Raw genomic sequence first — 24,656 nt, 5'->3', positions numbered from 1 at the left:
CTATAATTTAGGTTATGTTAAACAAGCATATATGTATATATACATGCCATACGATTTCTTGTTGTAAAATATTTATTTTTTATTAAAGTTATGCTTGGAGAAAAAAAAAACAATACTAAAGAAGCCGGACCGCCATTGGCTGTCCTTATCTGTGTTTTGCTCACAAGCAGTGTTGTCAATAAAGCTAGGTTGCTGTGAAACAAACAGTCGAGGAGGGGGCGGAGCTTTATGTGACAGGTCGCCTGCGTTACCTCCGGAAACAGAAAGTGAGGAAGTGAAGGAGAACGGAAGAGAGTGCGGACACAGCCAGACATGACCGAGCCCGGGGCCCCGTGTCCGGCCGCCTGAGAGTGGGAACCGGGGGACAGGCTGACACCAGGGGGCGCCCTCTCAGGTGAGCGCCACGGTTCCGTCTTTTTGGGCCGGCCCTGGGGGCAGCCTCCAGTGACCGGGGGTGGTGTGTGTGGGAGGCCGAAGCTGCCAAGCTGTCACTTGTCCTGAGGCTGGCATGTGACATGGATGGCATCACCTGTAGCCCAAGGACTCGGCGCCCATGGATGGTGGGGGCATCAAGAGACTCATGGGAAATGGTGGGCATAGAGCTGTGCTGATACCAGGCATCATTGCATAAATCCTCACACCCTCTATCCTGGGGATCTGTTCTTGGTTGTATCAGTGCCTAGCCGAGTAGGTTCACTGCTCACATGGGCAGGGGGCGACCGCCGAAGTTTCTCCTATAGTACATGATGGAGCTGCCATGTTATGTGGACTCCTAGAGGAGAAGGTCCAGGTCCACACTGTGTCTTACTGATTGGTGGAGACGCATTTGCCCCAATGTGTCCTGTAGGTCGGCTGCAGGTCACTGCCAGGCATCCACCTCTCTGGAGACACGGAGATGGCTTCTGTCCTCCAGGTGATGGGCCTGGCAGTGATGGCTTCTATAGAAATCGCCCCCAAATCATAGGCACGGGCCTGGAATCCCTGGCGATGTGCAGAGGCAGCGCGTGAGCCGCACGATCCTGTGTACGGCATAAGACTCCACCAGGGAGATGGGAGGGTAGAGTTATACCGCTGCTATGTGAACTATCAGGCATGCAGGATTGCGCTATCATTTATTATTTACTTTATGCATTTATATAGCGCTGACATATTCTGCAGAGCTTCACAGACCTCATTGCTCACTGTCCACAGTAGACCTCACAATCTAAGTTGTCCTTGGTTGGAATCGACCCCAGCGCTGCAAGGCAACAGTGCTAACCACTGAGCCACCGTGCTGCCCTGCCTGTATCATAGCAGCCCATCTAGAAATACATTGGCAATGGGATTAGCCCCGGCTGCAGGATGTGTTCAGGCCTGGAGCCACAGGTTGTCCGCTTATACCTTGACATGCATCATGTCTGTAGAGCTGCTGTCAGGGCCCACTGGGCTATGGGGGATTCATGGCAGTCTATGTAGACCTGCTATCTGAGGGTAAGGTGGAGCCCAGTGAGACACATTCATCCAGGGGAACAGATCAGGGGGCATCTCTAAAGACCGGTGTGTCCTATGTAGGGTTGCATCGGGTATTAAATTATCAATACTTTTGTACCCGGAGCAATACGATACCGGGATTTGCCATTTACCGACACTACTGAGCAGCCTACTATCAGATAACATGGCGCGCTCTGCTCTCAGAGCGCGCCATGTTCTCCTCAGCAGCATTGGATGAAGTTGGAAGCGATCCGTGGCAATTAACCTCTCAGGTGCCACGCTTGAGGGGTTACTTGACGGGGATTACAGCGCTTTGTCATAGAGGCCGGGTATGTGATTCTGCCTCCAGCACGCGCAACCTATATATTTGAATTAATGGGTTAGTTATCTTCATTGGTGGCGCAGTGCGCCCCAACCCCCTAATATTATAATCATTGGTGGCAGTGGTCACAGGGTCCCATTCTCCTCATTGGTAGTGCAGTAGCAGTTTCTGATCGGAGCCCCAGCAGTGTAATCGCAGGGTTCCGATCGGTTACCATGGCAGCCAGGACACCACTGAAGCCCTGGCTGCCATGGTCAGCTCCAGCTCAGGAGAGTGTGAAGTCCTATTCACCCTGATAGAGATAGAGATCTATTAGGGGGAATAGGGCAAGGGATGAGAAGATCTCAGGTTCTAGCTCCTATAAATAAAAAGTAAAAAATAAAATATTAAATGTTTAAATCACCCATTTTCCCCATTTTACATGTAAAATATCTAAACTATAAATAAATATATTTCATATCGCCACGTGCGGCACCATAGGGGTTAACTGCCGCTGATCTGCCAGTACCCGCCTCCTGTATAAAGGGGTGTAACGGGGTTTTGAGGGCGCCCCCTAGTGTCTTTGGGGTCCCTAAACCTAGTTAACTCACTATGCCTGACAGGCGGATCCTGAGCCTCCGCTATCTGGGAGCTGGGGTACATGTCTGCGGCAGTGCCTCCACCCAGTGGAGCATCCGGGGTAGGGATGTGGGGTCCCACTGGGAACATACTTAGTGCAATGAGACTGACACAGCCTAACTGGAATTCACTTTATATAGTAAGCAGCAAATTAACCAACATACATAATAAAATACAATAGAGTAATACAGGTAACAATGCAATGTGGATTTTCCTCTCCCACCCACAAGCACGCCTGTGTCCCACCCCCTTATCTTCGCCCTAGTGGCCGTTGGTGCACATAGGAGAGTTGGGGCCCTTATAAGTCCAGCTCGGCAGGGTCACTGAAGCAGCCTGAGCTGTGTAATGTCCGTCACTGGACCTCAGAGTCTTTACTGTGAGTGAGGAGACAGGTGCCCTGTGGTGATACAGGGAGAGGTTTGGCTTACCCTCACAACACGATTAGCCAGGTCAGTCAGCAGCAGTCTCCTCTCACTGGATTCACCAGACGTCTGGACTCAGTGCTTGTCTTTGCCAGCGGGTCCCTCTCTCAGCAGGTGTGATCTTGGGTGAAGCAGGTTCTCTCAGCAAGGTTCCATCTCTGTGCTGCAGTCTCTCACAACATGTCCTTTCTCTGGCTGAGCATGTAGTAACTTCCAGAAAGCTTCCAGGACCTACGATGATGTCACAATCATGTGACCAATGCTCAATGTTTTATTAACAGCATACTGAGTCCATCTGCCATCTACTGGGCATTTCAGCTAATGCAGCCTGTGTAACTTCACAGGGTTACAGGGGTAATTATCATTGGTGGTGCAGTGTGCCCGCCTCAACCCCCCAGTATTAAAATCATTGGTGGCAGTGGGCACAGGGTCCTCTCCCCTCCCCCTCATTGGTGGTGCAGTGGCAGCTTCTGATCGGAGCCCCAGCTGTGTAAGCCTGGGGCTCCGATCGGTTACCATGGCAGCCAGGACGCTACAGAAGCCCTGGTTGCCATGGTAACATCCCTGATGCTGTGTGCACAAAGCACAGAGCAGCAGGGACAGTGTGAAGTCCTATTCACCCTGATAGAGATCTATCAGGCTGAAAAGGACAAGGGATGAAAGATCCCAGGTTCTAGCCCCTAAGGGGGGAAATAGTTATTAAATAAAAAGTGTAAAAAGGAAAAAAAAAAACACCAAAATATGAAGTATAAATCACCCCCTTTTCCCAATTTCACATATAAAATATATAAATAATAAACATATTACACATCGCCACGTCAGAAAAGTCCAAACTATTAAAATATAAAAAAAAATCTAGGTGGTGAATGCCGGAACAGAAACAAATAAATAAAAACTGCGCGATTTGCCATTTTAAAAAATGCGGAATGCACGTGGCTTTTTTGGTTAATTTTTTTCGCGTGGTATCGAGTATCGCAATACTTTTTCATGGTATCAAAACCGAATCAATAATTTGGTATCGCAACAACTCTAGAACAAATAGCCTTTTACCGTGGTTGGAATTTTCTGCTTCTGTTTAGTTTTTGGCATCGTCTGCTGATCGGCGTGGGTGTTGGATCTGATATCTAAAACCTATCCAGATGTAGGTCATCAGTATCAAAAAGCTGGGAAACCACTTTAAAAGGCTTGTCTGCTTTATTCATATTGATAAGCTATCCTCAGGATAGGTCACCCACATCAGATCGGCGGGGGCCCGACACCCGATCTCCTATGCCTCCGAGCTTTAGGCCTCCTGGACACAACCGTGAGTTTGTGTGGATCGGATTTCCCACTTTGTGCCGTCTGCATCCATATGTCCATTCCATGTCCCCAAATAAAGAACGTGTCCTATTCTTGTGTATATGGCTCCTGCGCGCTGCCATGTGCATGGACGTTTTAGGCTCCTGGACGGATCCAGCCACACATGATGTATATACTGCAGAGTTTCTGAAGTGGAATTGCTTGCGGAAAATCTGCAGCATTTACAGTAGTGGCATAAGGATAACATTTTCACAAACACATTCTGGACATTTTTGGCAAGAAAATCCACACTTTTATTGACCTGCGGCAGGGGCTATTTATCCTGCGCATTTCTGCCATGGTTTTCACCCTTTGCAGTGGGGTATAATTTCCGCACACCAAATCGCAGCAGGATACGTGCGATTTCTGGCGAATTGATTCCAGATACCCTATGGATTTTCCAATCTGCAGTGGACCTGCTACATGTAATGTGCAGACAGAATCCTGCTATAAATCAGTGTGAAATATTTACTTGCTTTTTGCATTTTTTTTAAAACTTGCTTTAGATTTCTGATGGTGCCAGAGAGTAACCGCAGCCCAGCGTGGCATATCGTCAGATTACATTGGCGCTGTACTCGTTAGATTAATTGCATGACCCAGAAAACAAATAGCCAAGTGCTGAGGACGTATTGCCAGCGCTCCAGCAGATGTGTAATGTCACTTCCTGGACAGTTAGATTTCGCCATATCCTCATGTCTGCCTCACTTCCCCCTCCATCTTTCAGATTTCCAGATCTGCAGCTCTCACTGATATCAGAACGACGCCCCTCAGAAAGAAACATACTGCCGGACGCAGAGCAGGTGGGACACGACGTCAGATGCAGACCGCTATATGGGGGAGTGAGCTCAGGTGCAAACACTGCTAAGCAGCATTTAGGGTCCCACCCCACGGTGTACGTGGGCGCATGTGCCCGAGCTACCCGCTCCTGCTGCAGCCAACGGATGTGGGATTTTACCGCAAATTGTGTGGCCATTGCTTGCTGCAGGCTTGGCGGCATAGGGTCAGAAACTTGCCCTCCATTGACGAAGGTGGTGGATATTTATGAGTGCGCACAGATAAGGTTCACACTTTAGTTATTTGGTCAGTGATGGTCAGCCAAAACCAGTAGTAAAGTCTACACAGAGATAAGGTATAAAGCCTCCTGCACACGAACGTGTGCTGCCCATTGCCGTATTGCGGGTCCGCAATACACGAACACCGTTCCGTGTGCATTCTTCATCATGAATGCGGACCCGTTCACTTCAATGTGTCCGCAAATCCGGAGACGCGGAATGGAACCCTACGGAAGCACTACATAGTGCTTCCGTAGGGTTTCGTCCAGTACTTCCGTTCCCGCAATCGGATAGGACATGTTCTATGTTTTTGTGGAACGGTCGGATCTTGGACCCATTGAAGTGAATGGGTCCGCGATCCGCTGCGGCTGACCCATGGTCAGTGTTCGTGCATTGCGGCCCACAGCACAGCAAGGGGCAGCACACATTCGTGTGCAGGAGGCCTAATGGAAAGATCTGCTCCTGTTCTGTGTTTTTGACCTGAACCCGGTTTTGGCTCACAGTAACTGATCGAAATAACTGACCAAATAACTGAAGTGTGAACTCGGCCTATGGCGTCTGTAGGGTACCGGTTACAATGTTATATCAGGTAGGCCTCCCAACACTTTGAAAGTTTTCGTGTATGTTGAAGGTATGACAAAAACCCACCCATACCTGCCCGATCCAGCACTGTTATTTTCATTATTCTCCTCATGTAACTGAGCAGAACGACATAAATAAATAGCGGTGTGTGAACTGGGCCGAAGAGGGGAGTATTTATGTAGAGGGCCATGTCTGATCTGAATAACAGCAGACAATTATAGCCAAGTGATAAAGTCCAGTCCAATATGGCAGATCTGCCCTGTTCTTTATCACTTGGCACTCAACACTGCACCGCGTGCAACGCACGCACTGCCTCTATTTTATAGATAGTGGTGGGCGACTTTCAACTGAGGAACCTTTCCATCAGGCCATATGATTCCATACTAAAGATCCACCACAAAGTGCAGTATAATATATGTAATTGGGGTTTTATAGGCCGCATATTCAGTGGATCTTGCGGATTTAGGCCTCATGCACACGGTCCGAAAAAACGGGGTCCGTGGGTCCGTGATCCGTGACCGTTTTTTTGTCCGTGGGTCTTCCTTGATTTTTGGAGGATCCACGGACATGAAAAAAAAGTCGTTTTGGCGTCCGCCTGGCCGTGCGGAGCCAAACGGATCCGTCCTGAATTACAATGCAAGTCAATGGGGACGGATCCGTTTGAAAATTGAGCCACAGTGTGTCATCTTCAAACGGATCCGTCCCCATTGACTTACATTATAAGTCTGGACGGATCCGCTTGCCTCCGCACGGCCAGGCGGACACCCGAACATAACTTGAAGCGTCCCCATCACCATGGGAACGCCTCTACGTTAGAATATACTGTCGGATATGAGCTACTTCGTGAAACTCATTTCCGACAGTATATTCTAACACAAGAGGCGTTCCCATGGTGATGGGGACGCTTCAGGTTAGAATACGCTGCAAACTTGGTACAAGACTGCTGCCTGGCACCACCCGATCTCTTACAGGGGGATATGATAGCAGAATTAACCTCTTCAGGTGCGGCACCTAAAGGGGTTAATTGTACTATCATATTCTCCTGTAAGAGATCAGGGCTGCCAGGCAGCAGGGGGCAGACCCCCCCCTCCCCAGTTTGAATATCGTTGGTGGCACAGTGTGCGCCCACCATCGCCCCCCCCCTTCCTTCCTCTATAGTTAAAAATCGTTGGTGGCACAGTGTGTGCCCATCGCCCCCCCCTTCCTTCCTCTATAGTTAAAAATCGTTGGTGGCACAGTGTGTGCCCATCGCCCCCCCCTTCCTCCCTCTATAGTTAAAAATCGTTGGTGGCACAGTGTGCGCCCACCATCGGCCCCCCCTCTCTCTATAGTAGTAACAACCATTGGTGGCAGTGTGCGGCCTCCCATTCCCCCCCCCCCCATCATTGGTGGCAGCGGAGTTCCGATCGGAGTCCCAGTTTAATCGCTGGGGCTCCGATCGGTAACCATGGCAACCAGGAAGCTACTGCATCCCTGGTTGCCATGGTTACTTAGCAATAGTACAATTGTAGAAGATTCATACTTACCTGCCTGCTGCTGCGATGTCTGTGACCGGCCGGGAGCTCCACCTACTGGTAAGTGAAAGGTCTGTGCGGTGCATTGCTAAAGAACTGTCACTTACCAGTAGGAGGAGCTCCCGGCCGGTCACAGACATCGCAGCAGCAGGCAGGTAAGTATGAATCGTCTACTATTGTACTATTGCTAAGTAACCATGGCAACCAGGGCTGCAGTAGCTTCCTGGTTGCCATGGTTACCGATCGGAGCCCCAGCGATTAAACTGGGACTCCGATCGGAACTCCGCTGCCACCAATGATGGGGGGGGGGGGGGGGAGATGGAGGGGGGCGATGGTGGGCGCACACTGTGCCACCAACGATTTTTAACTATAGAGGGAGGAAGGGGGGGCGATGGGCACACACTGTGCCACCAACGATTTTTAACTATAGAGGGAGGAAGGGGGGGGGGCGATGGGCACACACTGTGCCACCAACGATTTTTAACTATAGAGGGAGGAAGGGGGGGGGGCGATGGGCACACACTGTGCCACCAACGATTTTTAACTATAGAGGGAGGAAGGGGGGGGGGCGATGGGCACACACTGTGCCACCAACGATTTTTAACTATAGAGGGAGGAAGGGGGGGGGCGATGGGCACACACTGTGCCACCAACGATTTTTAACTATAGAGGGAGGAAGGGGGGGGGGCGATGGGCACACACTGTGCCACCAACGATTTTTAACTATAGAGGGAGGAAGGGGGGGGGCGATGGGCACACACTGTGCCACCAACGATTTTTAACTATAGAGGGAGGAAGGGGGGGGGCGATGGTGGGCACACACTTTGCCACCAACGATATTCAAACTGGGGGGGGGGGTCTGCCCCCTGCTGCCTGGCAGCCCTGATCTCTTACAGGAGAATATGATAGTACAATTAACCCCTTTAGGTGCCGCACCTGAAGAGGTTAATTGTGCTATCATATTCCCCTGTAAGAGATCGGGTGGTGCCAGGCAGCAGGGGGCAGTCTTGTACCAAGTTTGCAGTGTATTCTAACTAGAAGCGTCCCCATCACCATGGGAACGCTTCTGTGTTAGAATATACTGTCGGAAATGAGTTTTCACGAAGTGAAAACTTAGATCAGAAAAAGCTTTTATGCAGATGGATCTTCGGATCCGTCTGTATGAAAGCAACCTACGGCCACGGATCACGGACACGGATGCCAATCTTGTGTGCATCCGTGTTCTTTCACGGACCCATTGACTTGAATGGGTCCGTGAACCGTTGTCCGTCAAAAAAATAGGACAGGTCATATTTTTTTGACGGACAGGATACACGGATCACTGTCTCGGCTGCAAAACGGTGCATTTTCCGATTTTTTTATTTTTTTTCCACGGACCCATTGAAAGTCAATGGGTCCGCGAAAAAAAACTGCACAACGGCCACGGATGCACACAACGGTCGTGTGCATGAGGCCTTAGTCTGCCTTGTTCTGTGGCATGTGCACACGGCCTAATGATATCTGTACAGTGGCTCAACCACATCCAACCATTGGGACTATAGTAAAACATTGGTCATGGTGGTTCAGATGCAGAGGTAGAACCCATGGAAACGTGGAATAGAGAACGTTCACGTCACATGTAGGGTATCATCTCCAATATCTCAGTGATGATTTTATTTTCTCGGCAAAACAAGGGGGGAAAAAAAGCTATCTACAGAAAGATGGGAAGGTCTACTCCCTGTTTTAAGTATATTAATGAAGCCGATGAATTTAGACTGTCATGCCCCCGGCTACTCATGTGTTGGCCAGATCTGTGGACACCGCATAGGGAAAGGACACGTTGCAGAAATGTAAGCAAATTAGCCCTGTTGGCTGAACAATGTTAACAACTGCCTTGAGCTAAAGTACACAAAGTATGAAGCAAGGCCAGAGGCAAGGATTATTGTATGACGTGTGGCAGAATATATGTAGAGAACAAGTCCTCTTTTCTAATGACTGAGCTGAAGAATCTTCTGCTTGGAAAAATACCATATACACTTGTCCTTTTGGACCCTGAAAATCCCCAAATATTGGTCCGGAGCAAATATTGTGTGTACTGCGCTTACTAGAGATCTGATCTGGACTAATGTTTCCTAGGACAATGAACCAGCTCCAAAAGTTAGAAGCTGGCAACAAGTGACTTACAGTAGGCAGAGTTCACACTTCAGTTATTTGGTCAGTGATTTCCATCAGTGATTGTGAGCCAAAACCAAGCCTCCTTCACTTTCCTAATCTCAGTAGTCACAGCAAGCGTCCTTCAGCCTCCCCATATCAGTAGTCCCAGAAAGCCTTCTTAGGCCTCCCAATCATAGTAGTTACAGCAAGCCTTAGGCCTCTTTCACACTTGCGTTGTCCGGATCCGGCGTGTACTCCACTTGCCGGAATTACACGCCGGATCCGGAAAAACGCAAGTGTACTGAAAGCATTTGAAGACGGATCCGTCTTCAAAATGCTTTCAGTGTTACTATGGCACCCAGGACGCTATTAAAGTCCTGGTTGCCATAGTAGTAGTGGGGAGCGGGGAGCAGCATACTTACAGTCCGTGCGGCTCCCGGGGCGCTCCAGAATGACGTCAGAGCGCCCCATGCGCATGGATCATGTGATCCATGCGATCACGTCATCCATGCGCCTGGGGCGCCCTGACGTCACTCTGGAGCGCCCCGGGAGCCGCACGGACGGTAAGTATGCTGCTCCCCGCTCCCCACTACAGTTTACCATGGCTGCAAGGACTTTAGCGTCCCGGCAGCCATGGTAACCATTGAGAAAAAGCTAAACGTCGCATCCGGCAATGCGCCGAAACGACGTTTAGCTTAAGGCCGGATCCGGATCAATGCCTTTCAATGGGCATTAATTCCGGATCCGGCCTTGCGGCAAGTGTTCCGGATTTTTGGCCGGAGCAAAAAGCGCAGCATGCTGCGCTATTTGCTGCGGCCAAAAAACGTTCCGTTCCGGAATGGAAGACATCCTGATGCATCCTGAAGGACGGACTGTCCATTCAGAATGCATTAGGATAATCCTGATCAGTATTCTTCCGGCATAGAGCCCCGACGACGGAACTCTATGCCGGAAGACTATAACGCAGGTGTGAAAGGGCCCTAAGGGAAGTCTGCTAGTTCTACTATTTGCACAGGGGCTGGGTGGGTAGAAATGACTAGCTTCAGCAATGATGGAGTGAAGATGATGGTTGCTTGCACCTTGAGAGATGTTATATCCGGCAGGATGTTTTTACTAAGCTTCTGCATCCGCTCTAGTTTCCTTTTTGCCTTTATTGTTCCTCTGCCTGCCAGGATCACATGGATTTTGTGGTCACCTCTTTTTTTTTTTTTTTTTTTTTTTTTTTATTTTCGTTCTACTCCCAGCCTTCCCAAAGCCATAACATTTCAAATTTTCCATTGACGGAGCCGTGTGAGGGCTTGTTTTTGCGGGACAAGTTGCACTTTCTAATGGCACCATTTACAGCTGCATACAATGTATCAGGAACAAAAATTCTAAATGGGGAGGAATTATTATATAAAAAAAAAAAAAAAATCTGCCAAAATGCTATGGGTTTTGTTTTTAACGTGTTTCCTGTGCAGTAACACTGACTTGTTACTTTCATTATGCAGGTCAGTAGTATTACAATGATACTACATATGTATAGATTTTCTTGCGTTTTAATACTGAAAAAAAATTAAAATAAACGAAACTTTGATCACTCTTTACAAAACAAAATTGTGGGAGGTGAAGATAAAAAAAAAAACTGCAAATCAGCCATTTAGACTTTTTTATTTCTTCAGTTTTTCTGTTTTCCATATGGGATAAATATTTTTATATTTTAATAGTACGGACGTTTTTGCATGTTTTTATTTTTTTAATTGTTCATGTACTTATATTTTCATTTTGGAGAAAGACAGGTGATTAGAATTTTAACATTTTAAAAAATATATTTTTTTATAAAAAAATAAAATAAATTATTATTTTTTTAAACAGGGGAACTATAACAAGCGATGATTAGATTGCTTTCCTCATAAACTCCAATGCATAATTCTATTAGAATTACCCTAAGTTCCTATGGAGCCCTGATATAGGACCTAATGTATGGCAGCCTCCTGTCACTCTGGAGGGTCAGCGGCTGCCGCACACTGCATCCAGCTCCCCCGATCCCGCATAGACATGTGTTTTACAATTATTAGATGAGAATTAGAGATGAGCGAAGCGACTTCGGATGCTACATCCAAAGTCTATTTGCTAAAAACATTTGTTATAATACTGTACGGAGTTTCTTCTGCGTACAGCATTAGAATGTATGGGCTCCGATGACCCTAAGTAAGGTATTCACGAAGCCGCGTGAGACTTCATTGAATAACTTTGTTAATTATTACAGTGAAAAACCTTGAAACCGAACTCTGCTTCGTTTCCAAGGTACCACTTAGAACAAAGCCAAGTTCGGTTCCAAGTTTTGAAGTGTTTTTACTGTAATAATCAATTAAAGAAGTTATTCAATGAATTCTTGCGCGACATCGTGAATAACTTACTACAGCTCACCGGAGCCCATACATTCTAATACTGTACGGAGACAAATCTCCGTACAGTATTATAACAAATTTTTTTTTTTGCGAAGGGGCTTCAGGGGTAGCATCTGAAGCTCGCTTCACACATCTCTAATGAGAATCTTTGGTTTAAAGGGGTTCTGCAGTTTGTTTAAACTGATGATCTATCCTCTGGATAGATCATCAGCAACTGACCAGCGGGGGTCCGACACCCGTGACCCCCACCTATCAGCTGTTTGAGAAGGCAGTGATGCTCCAGCAGCGCCGCAACCTTCTCACTGTTTATCGCAGGCCCAGTGACGTCACGACTAGTATCAACTGGCCTGGGCAGAGCTTAGCTCTTTTCAAGTGAACAGAGCTAAGCCCCGCCCAGGCCAGTGATACTAGTCGTGACGTCACTGGGCCTGCGATAAACAGTGAGAAGGCCGCGGCGCTGTGGGAGCGCCGCTGCCTTCTCAAACAGCTGATCAGCGGGACCCCTACCGATTAGATGCTGCTGATTAGATCATCAGTTTAAACAAACTGCAGAACCCCTTTAAGTATTTACCTCCTGGTCTCTGTGTTTGCGCAGTGGATCATCTGCTCCAGTATGTTTGCTCCCACACTCCAAAGACAATCTGATGGGGAGTTTAGATTGTGAGCTCCATTGGAGATAGCGAGTGCTGATAATGTCTGTAAAGCTCTGCAGAATATATCAGCTCTATATAAATGGGTATATTAAAGATATGTGGTATGTACATTTATATTGCCTCATCTAGGTGCCCCAGGATGACTGATCTGCCCTAGTAATCTAGACTTTCATTTTCTTTCACAGGGCTTCTATATCACAATGTTTCTGAATCTGCATCCCCTGGAGAACCTGAAGTCGTACATCAGTAGTCGGCCCCCTCTGGTGGTCTTTATGGTCAGTGTCAGTGGTATGGCCATAGCTTTCCTCACGCTTGGCTACTTCTTCAAAATGAAGGAAATTAAGTCCCCCGAGATGACAGAGGTACAGTGTTTTTGCTGGGAACTATACTTTTCAATACTTTAAAATGTAATTCTTTGATAAATTTCCACTGCAGATTTTGCATCAAAAGCCACATGTGTTGGAATTCATTGGGGTAACAGGGGAGTAACTATAGGGCACTGGGCTGCAAGTATGCCTTAAAAGAAAATAATGGGGTTCTACCAGGCCATTACCATTTCTAGGAATGGAGATGTGGCAGTACATGTGCCGACCCACGGTGGAGATCATACTTACCTGGTTCCTGCCACGGAGTTCGGTCTCTAAAGCTCCTGGGCCAGCTCCTCCGCCCCCTGCTGCACTGAAATCAACATCTATTGACAGGGGGTTAGGGACACGTGAATGCTGCAGCCAATCCCAGGTCGCAGTGGTGAACGGATTCTCTTGCGTCACAACAACTGGTTACGTGATGCAAGGGGAACAGGTTTCCACTGTGGCCTGGGATTGGCTGCAGTGGTTACTTGTCTTTTCCCGCTGACTGATGTTTTTCTCAGTGCAGCAGGGAGTGGGAGCGTTAGAGACCAAACCTAGCTGCAGGGACCAGGTAAGTATGGTCTTCACCGTGGGTCATGCACTCTGGGAGGTCTATATGACTCTTGGATAATCCCCTTTTAATTTCTGTGGGGTTGCACAGCTATTTTTGGAAGTCCTGTAAGAAGTGAATAGAGAAAGTCACGCATACTTGGCCAGATCTGCAGTGCAGAACAGGGCCGTAGGTTAATATGATCATGTGTTATATGATGTAGTCAGATTTATGAATGTATTGCATGTCTTGCTGTCCACAGGACTGGAACACGTTTCTCCTGAAGTTTAATAACCTGGACTTTTGTATATCTGAGAATGAAACGTTGAAGCATCTCTTGAATGACACAACACCACCAGAGAGTACAGTCACCACTGGCCAGGCCCGGTCCTCTACACAGACGCCGCAAGCCCTTGAGGACACAGGACCTATAAATATTTCGGTAGCTGTTACCTTGACATTGGATCCCCTGAAACCTTTTGGAGGATACTCTCGAAACATTACTCACCTGAGCTCCACAATTATTGGCCATCAGATTGGTCTTTCAGGTATCCATAAGACTATTTGTTGTTTGAGCTTTTTGTTTGTCTAGTACTTGTAGCCATCAACATGGCTGCCGAGATTTGGTTTGTTATGCCCCATACACAATGTTAAAAAACAAAACAAAAAAACAAACAAATAATTTTACCTTTTAAGTGTACATTAAAGAGTCACTGTGCTTTCGCACAATTTCATTTAAAGGGGTTGTCCAGGTTCAGAGCCCGGACATACCCATAATTTCAATTGTATATAGGTGATGCTCACCGGAAAAACTGGAGCCCAGCCCCCTGTCCACTAGGGATCGACCGATTATCGATTTTACCGATATTATAGGCCAGTATTCAGGATTTTGAAAGTTGTCCGTATCGGCATCTATTTTGCTCTCAGCGGCACAGCACAGCAGCACAGGGGAATAGGAAGCAGTGTCTCCCTCCCCCCCTGTGCCGCTGCTACCAATGAGAGGAGAAGGGGAGGGGCTGTGGCCACTGCACCACCAATTAAGATAACTCTCTCATTAATTCATATACAGGAGGCGGGAGCTGGCTGCAGAATCACATAGCCTGCTCCCGACCTCTATGACAAGTAGCTACGATCTGCGGTAGTTAACCCCTCAGGTGCAGCCCCCGAGGGGTTAACTACAGCGGATCGCAGCTACCGCTCATAGAGGTCAGGATCCGACTATGTGATTCTGCAGCCAGCTCCCGCCTCCTGTATATGAATTAATAAGAGTTATCTTAATTTTATATACTGTCCCTTTAAATGTGGAGCTTTCAATGATAGTTCTGGGAGTGTGATTACTGGTATTACTCAATGTCTTATCTTTATCATACACTTCACTGTTGATATATTCGTGGTACACTCTGTTGTATACTTAGATTTAGTCCGTATTGCGGGGCTGGCTGTTAGAATAGCATGCAGGTACATACACTCCTAGTGCACTCTGTTATAGTGCGACTTGTTGTATTAGTTTGCGGTTAGATAGACATGCATACATATTTGCTTTGTGTTACTCACGGTTACAGCTGATATATGCGCTCCCTCTATTGCTTGTTTCGTGTACAGCTTTCGGCTGCACCGCTTCTCAGAGCGCGTCTTCTAACGCATGCGTAGTCTGTTTCCTGGAAAGCCAGACCCCGTACATGTGTCTTTGTACACCAAGATCTATCTTCATTCACACTGCTCGCTTCTCAGCTGCTCACCAGACGCGTTTCGGAAACATATAGTTCCTTCCTCCTTTCCCTGGTAATAGAGACTCAGAAAATAGCGGAGAGGAAGTGGGAGACGTGTCAGAGCTGGCTGAGATCTGAACCTGATAAAAGAACAGTTTCTACTTTGCTTCTGAACATCAGAGGAGCCTCCTGTGTGTCAGTAAAGCCTCATGCAGACGCCCGTGGCACACACTGTCCGTGAGATACCGGACTGGCATTGCAGGAGTGCATGGCGTCATAGCAACCAATGACTCTGTGCGCTTCAGCAATGCCAGTCCGGTATCTCATGGACCGTGTTCCACGGACGTCTGCATGAGGCTTAAGTGTGATTAACCCTCCTGATCTGTTCTGTGAACTCCAGAGCTGAAAACAAACCTAGTGGGAAGTAAGCAAAGGATGTCAAAGCAGTACAGTGCTGGCAGAAGGGAGACACCCCCTGCTTCTAAGTGAAATGCATCCAGCTGAGCAGCTGAAACTGGGAATAATACAATTGAAAAAAGCATTATGGAAGCCCAAACAGAAAACAGTTAGAATTGTACAAAGAACCATAGTGCACTTTTTTTTTTTTTTTTTTTTTTTTTTTTTTTTACGGGTACATTTTTTTTTTATGCTGTACATTTTATAGAAGAGAAGACAAGGGAAAAGTTTGTATTTTTGGGTCCATTGCTATGTGATCTACACTGATTGAAAGGTCTTAGGGATGCAACCACAATCCTGAGAATGAAGGGGCCCTGCTGTGCAGTGGAAAATGTGAAGGAGACAGGTAGGGATGAGTGAATAGACTTCGGATTAAATATCCAAAGTCGATTCGCATAAAACTTAGTTTCAATACTGTACGGAGCACTTACAACCAAACCCAAGTTCGGGAAATGTTTTTTTTTTTTTACAGTAGAAATCAATTTATGAAGTTATTATGAGAAGTCTCGAGAGACTTCGCAAAGCAATAACTTCAGCACATCGGACCCAATATTTCTAATACTGTACGGAGCAAAAAGTAGCACACACTTCACAATTGCTATCGCCCTGCAAAAAAATGAGCCCTCACACAGCCCCGTACACTTAACTACAAAAAAGTTATAGGGGTCAGAGTATGGTGACAATTATTCTTTTTTTTTCTCAAAGGTTTTAATATAATTTTTATTAAAATGAAAGAAAAGCTATGCAAGTGTGGTATCGTTGTAACCGTAGTGACCTGGAGAATGAAGATAACAGGTCAATTTTACTGCATGATGTACGGTGTAAAAAATAAATAAAAACTTTTGTCAGAACTGCGTTTTCCAATTCTACCCCATTTGGAATTTTTTTTTTTTTCCACTTCCCTCTACATGGTTTGCAACTGTAAATGATGACTTTAGAAATTACAACTTTCCTGCAAAAAATAAGCCCTCATAAGGCTTATGACTATGGCAATGCGGTGAGTGAAAAATGAAAACGCAAAAATGGAAAATCGCAGGGTCCTCTAAGGGTTTATTTTCTGACAAGGGCTTAGACTGTGGGTAAATAGGCACAGTATGACACATTGCTAGGGTTCATTGTGCGGTCTCTCCGATTTGAACCTGCTATCAATCTTCCTGTGTGACCTTTTGTTTTTATTACTCTTTGAACACAGTGTGTGTGTATATGTGTGTGTATATATATATATTATATTATATTATATTATATTATATATATAATATATATACATCCCCTATTTTTATTTTACCTTCTAAGGCAGAGAGTCCCATGAGGAGATGAATATAACCTTTACTCTGCCAGCTGCCTGGAACTCGGATGACTGTATTCTCCATGGACACTGTGAGCAGGTGGTATTTACCACATGTATGACTGTAACGGCCATGAGCAGCGTGTTCCCCGTCACTGTGTAAGTACCTTATTAGTCCTTCTTCTTTCTCGGAACCAGGTACATTTCATGGTCTCTTCATATGTAAGGGTGTTCTACACCCCACAGGTTACACATTTTTTTCAGTCTCTCCTCGGTCTTCTGTGCATTCCAGGACTGTACAGTGACTGACATGAGACTCCAAAGATTTCCGATTTGTTACTTCCCCACTGCTGGATAGTTAAAGGAGGTTCTCCGGGAATAAAACTAAAAATAATAATAATAATTATTGAAAATACTTTATTGTTTTACTATAAATATAATCCCAGATACCTTTCATTAGTTATAATGGCTTTTTTTGTTTTCAGGGGCAATAACATGGCCGCCGTCCTATCAGTACACACAAAACCTGTCCTAATTACACAGCAGGACAAGTTACTTCACAACACTGAGCTACAGAGCTTCCTCATCCTCCTCTCCTACTTGTCAGGGATTATGATCCTGAATACAGCTGATAAGATCCTCGGCTGAATCTCTGTAGGAATGGAGTTTGTGAGGAGATATGAAGTACAGAGATGAGGATGGGGCTAATGAGCATCAGCACTTGTATGCAGTCGCCATTACCACAGCCCCACATTATCACAGTCTGTCCTGTCCATCATCTCCATACTTCATGTCTCCTCATAAACAGGATCATAATCCCTGACGAGCAGAGAGGAAGATAAGGCAGCTCTTTAGCTCAGGGTTGTGAAGAAACTTGTCCTTCTGTGTGATTAGGACAGGTTTTGTGTGCACTAATAGGGCGGCGGCCATTTTATTTCTGCTATTGATTGCTCCCCAGACAAAACGAGCCATTATAATTAATGAAAGGTATTTGGGATTATATTTAAAATAAAGTAGTAATTATTATTTTTTTTTTTTTTCATTTTCTTAATTCCCGGAGAACTCTTTAAGAGCTATACTTAGATCCCCCTTCTCATATTATGGCACAGTTTCATTCACATACTGTTCACTTATTAGAAACTGATTAATCACATTTCCAGAATGCTCTGTGCTGATTTTTATTTTTTATTTTTACACTTTATTGGTCTTTTAGAAATTCGATGGATAAAGAATTTGCATCGCATGCCTTGTAATATGAAAGGTATTGTTTCTGTTTTAGACAACCGCCTCATTGCATTCCTGAAACCTACAGCAATGCCACCCTGTGGTACAAAATCTTCACCACTGCTCGAGACTCTGGAACGAAGTATGCCCAGGACTATAATCCCTTCTGGTGTTATAAGGGAGCCATTGGAAAGGTGTACCATGCTTTAAACCCCAAGCTCACAGTTATTGTTCCAGAGGTGGGTATATGATTTAGAAAGCCCCACAACAAGATAGGACTAAATGCCGGTCCCAGGTGGCTAGGGTTACTGGAACAGCCCAATGGGCAGGCCCTCTGCTGCTTCCTTAACTCCCACTGAAGCGAATGGCAGTTACGCAAACAGCATAGCAGAACAAGCTCTGTTGCTTCTGTAAGGCCCCGTTCACACGGCGGGTGCTTCTTTTCTGCGTCCTATACATCTCAATGGGTGGCAGCACTGAGGATCGCGGAACCGCAGCTTATAGCCGCAACCGTGCTGAGAAAGAACATGTCCGTTCTTGTGTCAACTTTAAGCTGCCGCTCCAATCCTCAGTGCTGCCTCCCATTGAGATATACAGGAGGCAGAAAGGACCCGGCTGCCTGCAGAATTTTGGCATAGCTATCTGCACCGAAATTGCAATAAAACCTGCCGTGTGAATGGACCCTAACTCTGGGAGTTACGGAACCAGTGTAGCTGTTCTGCTACACTATTTGTGTAGCTCCCATTTACTAGAATGGGAGTTGCAGAAACAGCAGAGCGCCTGCCTGTGCGGCTGTTTCCGTAAGCGTGGCCACCTGGGGCCGGTGCTTGGTTGCATCACGCCGTGGAGCAGTGTTATGTGAGTGAAGCGCTGACCTTAGTAATGTCTCTAGCAGCAGTTAGTATTTTCTAGAGAAGTAGTTCATAGTTGTGCAAACAGTGTTTTATGGTGAAACACTTCAAGGAAGTGCATTATTAAAGAAAATCTGTATGTTTAACGCTTATGGTTCATTAGGCTGAGCCTCCAAATTGTTAAAGGTTTCTCTATGTAATCTATCGCCAACATCTCCTCGACTAGAATTGTGTGGATCAAACGGCAAACTCATAGTACAGAATTAAATTTGCGTCATCGTTTATTCCTGAGAACACGGAAATGCACTGTAAGGGTCCATTCACACGTCCATATGTGTTTTGTGGATCCGCAAAACACGGACACCGGCACATGGACTGCACATCGCCGGCACCCTCATAAAAAATGCCTTTTCTTGTCCGCAATTTTTTTTTTTTGCGGAACGGAAGTGCAGATCTGCGGATGCGGACAGCACATTCCGGACCCATTTTGTGGACGTGGAATGGACCCTTTAGTATTATTCTGTGCTTGGAAGAACAAAGGTAAGGGGATTGTGTATATTACTTAGCAGATTGCACCGATCATGAGCAGCACCCTCTGATTACCATGTAAGCTCTGTCTTGGCATTGGGAGACACTAGGTCTGGTCTGGCAATGCTGCCGCAACACCGGAGAGGATGATAAGCCTGGTCTTGTGCTCAAACACAAATCTAGGTGGCCTTGGTTCGACAACATGGATTTTAACCCCTTAAAGGTGTTTTCCAGGACGATTATATTGCTACAAGCACTGGACCAACACATGTGGAGTGGATGGGTCTGGTTACTGCAGGACTGGACTAAATAGAATTTTTTTTTCTTCTATGATTTTTTTACATTCACATAACCCATTGGAGGGCTTGTGTTTTTTATGGCACTATTTAATATATCTTCTATTGAAAAAAGGTGGAAAAATATAAAATAATTGTGGGGTGAAATAGAATTTTTTTATTTTTTATTTTTTTTTTAGAAAAATCATCAATTTCACCATTCGTTTTTTCCAGTGTGTTTTTATGCTACGGCGTTCACTTGCATAAAAAAATTATGTCTTAAATTGGTACAATTACACTGATGCCAAATTTAATCTTTGTCTTATGCTTTACTACGTTTACAACTTTGAATTGTAATTTTTGTTGATACAATTGAGGTATATAAGACCTTTTGATCACGTTTTATAAAAAAAAAAAAATTGCGGTGGGTGAAGTGGTAAAAAAAACAAACAAACCAAAAAAAATACTAACACTGCACAGGATAATTTTTTTTAAAATACTTTTTAAAAACCATTTTTTAAAGGGATCTTGTGACTTGCGCTATGCTGTCCTCACTGAGCGCAGCATATTCTAGTGTCAAACATCTGACCAAAACATCTGATTTCAGCAGTCTGTCACTTCGGGGATGGTAGTCAGTACTTTTAGGCTAAATGCACACTATCAAGATTGCGTGCGGATAATCCACACCGCAGGTCAAGTACATTGTATTCTATGAGAATTTGAAATTCTCAATGCACACGTTGCTGATTTTTTTTTTTCCGACCTGCGGTGCGGATTTTAAAATCCATAGCATGTCAATTTATTTTATTTTTACTGACCGGATTTTCTCTATTCACTTAGTAAAATCCGTACAAAATCCGCATGCAAAACTGCACCAATTGATGCGGATTGACAGCACTGATTTGCCTGCAAACACGTGCGGATTCTCCGCACGTGAATCCTGAACATGTGCATGTACCCTTAGAGTATCCTGCAGAGTGCACTAGTGCTGTGAGGAGATGAGTTTGATAAGGCTTATTGTCCCCACCACTGGACAGGTTTTTTTTCCTATTGTGCATAGGAAAGTAACCTGCCACTCATTGTCCGAAGGCGGGGGAGGGTGGGGACAGCGACTCTCATCGGACTCATTTTACTCTCTATGCTGTAATATGGTGCAGGATTTGGCATGTCAATACTCAGTACTGACTGCCATCCCCAAAATGACAGACTGCTGATATGAGTGCAATTTGGTTGAACACTTCATTTGCACTATACCAATACAATGCTGCCACCTAGTGGCCTGTATTGGTATAGTCATCTGATAGGCACCGAATCCTGCTTGAGGCTTCGGCCTATTAGATCAATGTAACAGGTTCCCCAATCTCAGCCGGGGAACGCTGTTACCGGAGTGGAAGTGCGCGACTTCCGCTTCTGGACTGAGCAGATGCCGTGGTCAAATGTGACCACGGCATCTGAAAGGGAAAATGTTTGTGATCAGCCTTATGGCCGATCGCATACATGTGCCGCTGGGTCTCTGCTGTTTAAAATGGCAGAAACTCTGCAGCTATGGCACCCGCTGCACGTGCGAGCGGGCGCCATGTTTGGGGATTGGACTTCAACTGTACATGTACGGCGGAGGTCCTTAAAAGGGTTTTCCTGGAAAAGATCATGCTGACCTATCCTCAGGACTGGTCATCATTCTCACATCGGCGAGTCCCGGCACTCCTGCCGATCAGCTGTTTCGGGGAGCTCTGGTGAGCGCTGCAGGCTTACTGGCAGCTTTCCAAGCACAGCTCCGTATAGTATATACATAGTATAGCAGTTGCGCTTGTTATTGCGACACAGTCTTATTGTCTTGAATGGACTGAGCTGCAACTAGGCCACTTGACTGAGTTACGGTGACGTCAATGGCCTAGGAAGAGGCTGCCGCACTTATGCAACGATTGGCCTCTTCTAACAGCTGATCAGTGAGGGTGTCGGACTCCCCACAGATCTTATGACCTATCCTATGGACAGGTCATCAATATCTTTTCCTGGATCACCCCTTTAAGGAGATTTATTTTTTATTTTTTTGCCCAGCATTTTTTAATGGTAGTATGGTAGTTGATGAGACTGGATAAATGGTATCTAGCTGATCGATTAGTCTCCAAGAATTTGCGGACCTCAAGGTATGGTATGGAAATTTTATAAATATTGTGCCCAAACTCCCGACGACCGTGTATTTGTAATATAAAAAAAATCCATGTTTATATCTAAATTGTCTACATACTTTTACTGAATTTGGACAAATTACTATTTTGGCTTCGGTGGTGGCTGCAGGGGAATTGTAGTAGTACATATTATCAGCCAGTCACATGAATGTCCTACCATTTTAGTACATCGAATTCTGGATCCTCCAGAGTTGGGGACATCTGTCATGAGTTCTACAATGTCCATATGCCTTAACAGTGCAGTATATAGTCATTTTGAAGTCTTCATTAGCAGATTTTATTATGTAAACCCCATGGTAATTTGGTGGTCCAGTATATCCCTGGAGACATACTCCTATCCGCAGGCAAATTGCAACTACATTTATTTTTATTTTTTACCTATACACATAGTTTACTTCTAAACTCAGATTTTCTTCTTTCACAACAGGATGACCGCTCTCTTATTAATCTGCATCTGATGGACACAAGTTACTTTCTATTTGTGATGGTTATCACCATGTTCTGTTATGCAGTCATCAGGGGTCGCCCAGGCAAACTGAGGCAAAGCAACTCTGACTTCTGTCCTGAAAAGGTATTTCTTATATGTTCTGAAGTGTTGACGACCTTTTAAAATTATCAAAATGCAACAAAAAAAGCCTAAGGGTACTTTCACACTTCCATTAAAGTTTTCCGGTATTGAGTTCCATCACAAAAAACGGATCAGTTTTATCCTAATGCATTCTAAATGGAGAGCATTCCGTTCAGGATGCATCATTTCAGTCCGTCTTACGTTTTTTGGACGGAGAAAATACTGCAGCATGCTGCAGTTTTCTCTTCGGCCAAAAATACTGATCACTTGCCGGAACGCTGGATCCAGCATACATTTACATTGAAGTGTATTAGATCTGGATCCATCTCACAAATGCATCTGTTTGCGTCCGGATTGACTGCCGGAATCCTCTGCCCCAAGTGTGAAAGTACCCTCACACGGTGATGGAACGTTTCACTTCTGGGGTACGGCAAAATAGCGAATTTCATCCCAAGCGTTGCAAAGGGTGAAATCCGCAGTGGAAGTCTGCAGCATCCATTCTGTGGGTTTAAAATCCGCACCACATTGCTGGTACTGTAAAACAATGTGGATTTGCCACATGCAAATTCTCAGCGTATTCATCAAGGTTCCATGAAAGGCAACACTCAGTGGCTTCCCCTGCTGTATGTAAGAGGCGAATGAATTTTAACTTGACACCAGACACCACTTCAGAGCTTACGTTTCTCCCAGAAGGCCCTAAACGGACTTGTTTCTTATGTTTTGCAGGTTGCACTTTCTGAAGCATAACCATCCCTCCTTTACCATCCGTAGATACAACTGGAGTCATTGCCTGTTGACGCCACCAGGAGAATGTGTCCTGAGTCCTTCTAGTAGGGGGAGGGAGGAACACACAATATTGCAATGTTGGTTTCTTCCAACCAAAGACATTTCAAGTGCCTGTAATTGATTTGTACATATTTATAAATGGGTACATTTGAGGAAGCTTGGTGCAAATGTTCTGCCTTGCAGGAACTTTCCTTTTGCCCCGTGTACCTGTGGACTTGCTGTCGTTTCCTTGTGTAGATATGTTTAGTGGATGTTTCTAGTCACAGTGCGAGTTGCCTGATTGGTGGGTATGTCTAATGAATGAGATCCTGATCTCAAGCAAAACTGCACTTTTTGTTTTCAAAATCTGGGGGAAAAAATCATTTGTTTGAAAGGAAGAAATATGGCTGCTGCATGGAGATGGCCTGTGTACTGGTAGATCTATATTAAAAGCATCCATTCTTCATGACGTGTCTGTTTTTCGATTTTTCTATATCCTTGGAGTATCATTTTCTCCCTGTGCACTGCTGATTTGGGAGGGAGGCATCTCTGTCTAATTATCATGCTAAATATCCTGAAATGTTCGAGACCTTGAGATTTTGTGTTCAAGTAGGGGAATTAGCAAAATGCTGAGTGAGCAGACATTGTGAAGTGAAAATAAAGCTAATCTGCTCTGATAGCGCTGTCCGAACTTTTATTGTCAGTAGTTAGGCTACCACGCACATGACCGTATCCATTTTAAAGTCTGCAACCCACAGATCTGCAAATTATGGATACCTTCTCTATGCAATCAGCATTTTTCTCAGTCGCATTAATAGAAAAGGTGGGTCTTGTCTGCAAGAACATGTTCTATAATTTCCAGGACGGACATATGGATGCTAAACCAAAAAGATAAATGGGTCTGTGTGCGATCCACAAAAAGTACAGATCCAAAATACGGTTGTGTGCATGAGGCCTTACTCTTAGGCTTTGTATGGTGTTGTATTGCATCTCTGTGGGATCCCCTAAAAAAGAGACTCTGGCATCCAGTTTGAGGTCTCTATGAAAGTAATCTCCCATGTAGAACGCAGTAGAAGATTCATATTTTTCTTTATTTAAGCTGTGTTGGGTTTAACAATAGACCATAGTTCTTCAAGCATACCTTCACTTTGACCAAGCTTGATCAGTGGGGTCTGGATGCTGAGTCCTTCACCAGTCACTGAAAGGAAATGCCAGAAGTGCTCAGCTGAGTGCAATGTCCCTTCCGCAATGTTAGGCTCTCCTCAGTGAGGTGAGGTTAGTGGTGTGTAGTATCATTGAAAGTATGTGAGTCTGTAGACATTCTGCTCATGTCTTTGAGCAGAGCCAATGAAAGCCGAATGGGCACAATTCTTAGATGAGTGCCTCTTCCCCCTTCTTTTATGAGGTATAGA

General features: G+C 45.4%; 1 protein-coding gene across 2 annotated transcripts; it reads left to right on the top strand.

Annotated features, from left to right (window-relative positions):
• The first annotated feature begins 210 nt into the window (after window positions 1-210).
• Window positions 211-23,921, top strand: LOC122932444 (transmembrane protein 248). 2 transcript variants are annotated; one of them, XM_044286845.1, is made up of 8 exons: window positions 211-394; window positions 4,895-4,970; window positions 12,680-12,856; window positions 13,657-13,942; window positions 16,853-17,003; window positions 18,124-18,307; window positions 22,339-22,482; window positions 23,206-23,921. In XM_044286845.1, exons 3-8 carry the CDS (start codon window positions 12,695-12,697, stop codon window positions 23,224-23,226), a joined length of 948 nt encoding a protein of 315 aa, XP_044142780.1. In that variant the 5' UTR covers window positions 211-394; window positions 4,895-4,970; window positions 12,680-12,694; the 3' UTR covers window positions 23,227-23,921. The 2 variants fall into 2 exon arrangements, with proteins under 2 accessions (XP_044142780.1, XP_044142779.1); XM_044286844.1 differs by lacking the exon at window positions 4,895-4,970 and having other exon boundaries at window positions 212-394.
• The last annotated feature ends 735 nt before the right edge of the window (window positions 23,922-24,656 follow it).

The sequence above is a fragment of the Bufo gargarizans genome, chromosome 3 (genome assembly GCF_014858855.1).
Source record: "Bufo gargarizans isolate SCDJY-AF-19 chromosome 3, ASM1485885v1, whole genome shotgun sequence".
Taxonomy (NCBI): Eukaryota; Metazoa; Chordata; class Amphibia; order Anura; family Bufonidae; genus Bufo; species Bufo gargarizans.
This window is presented reverse-complemented; position numbering and strand designations above follow the sequence as displayed.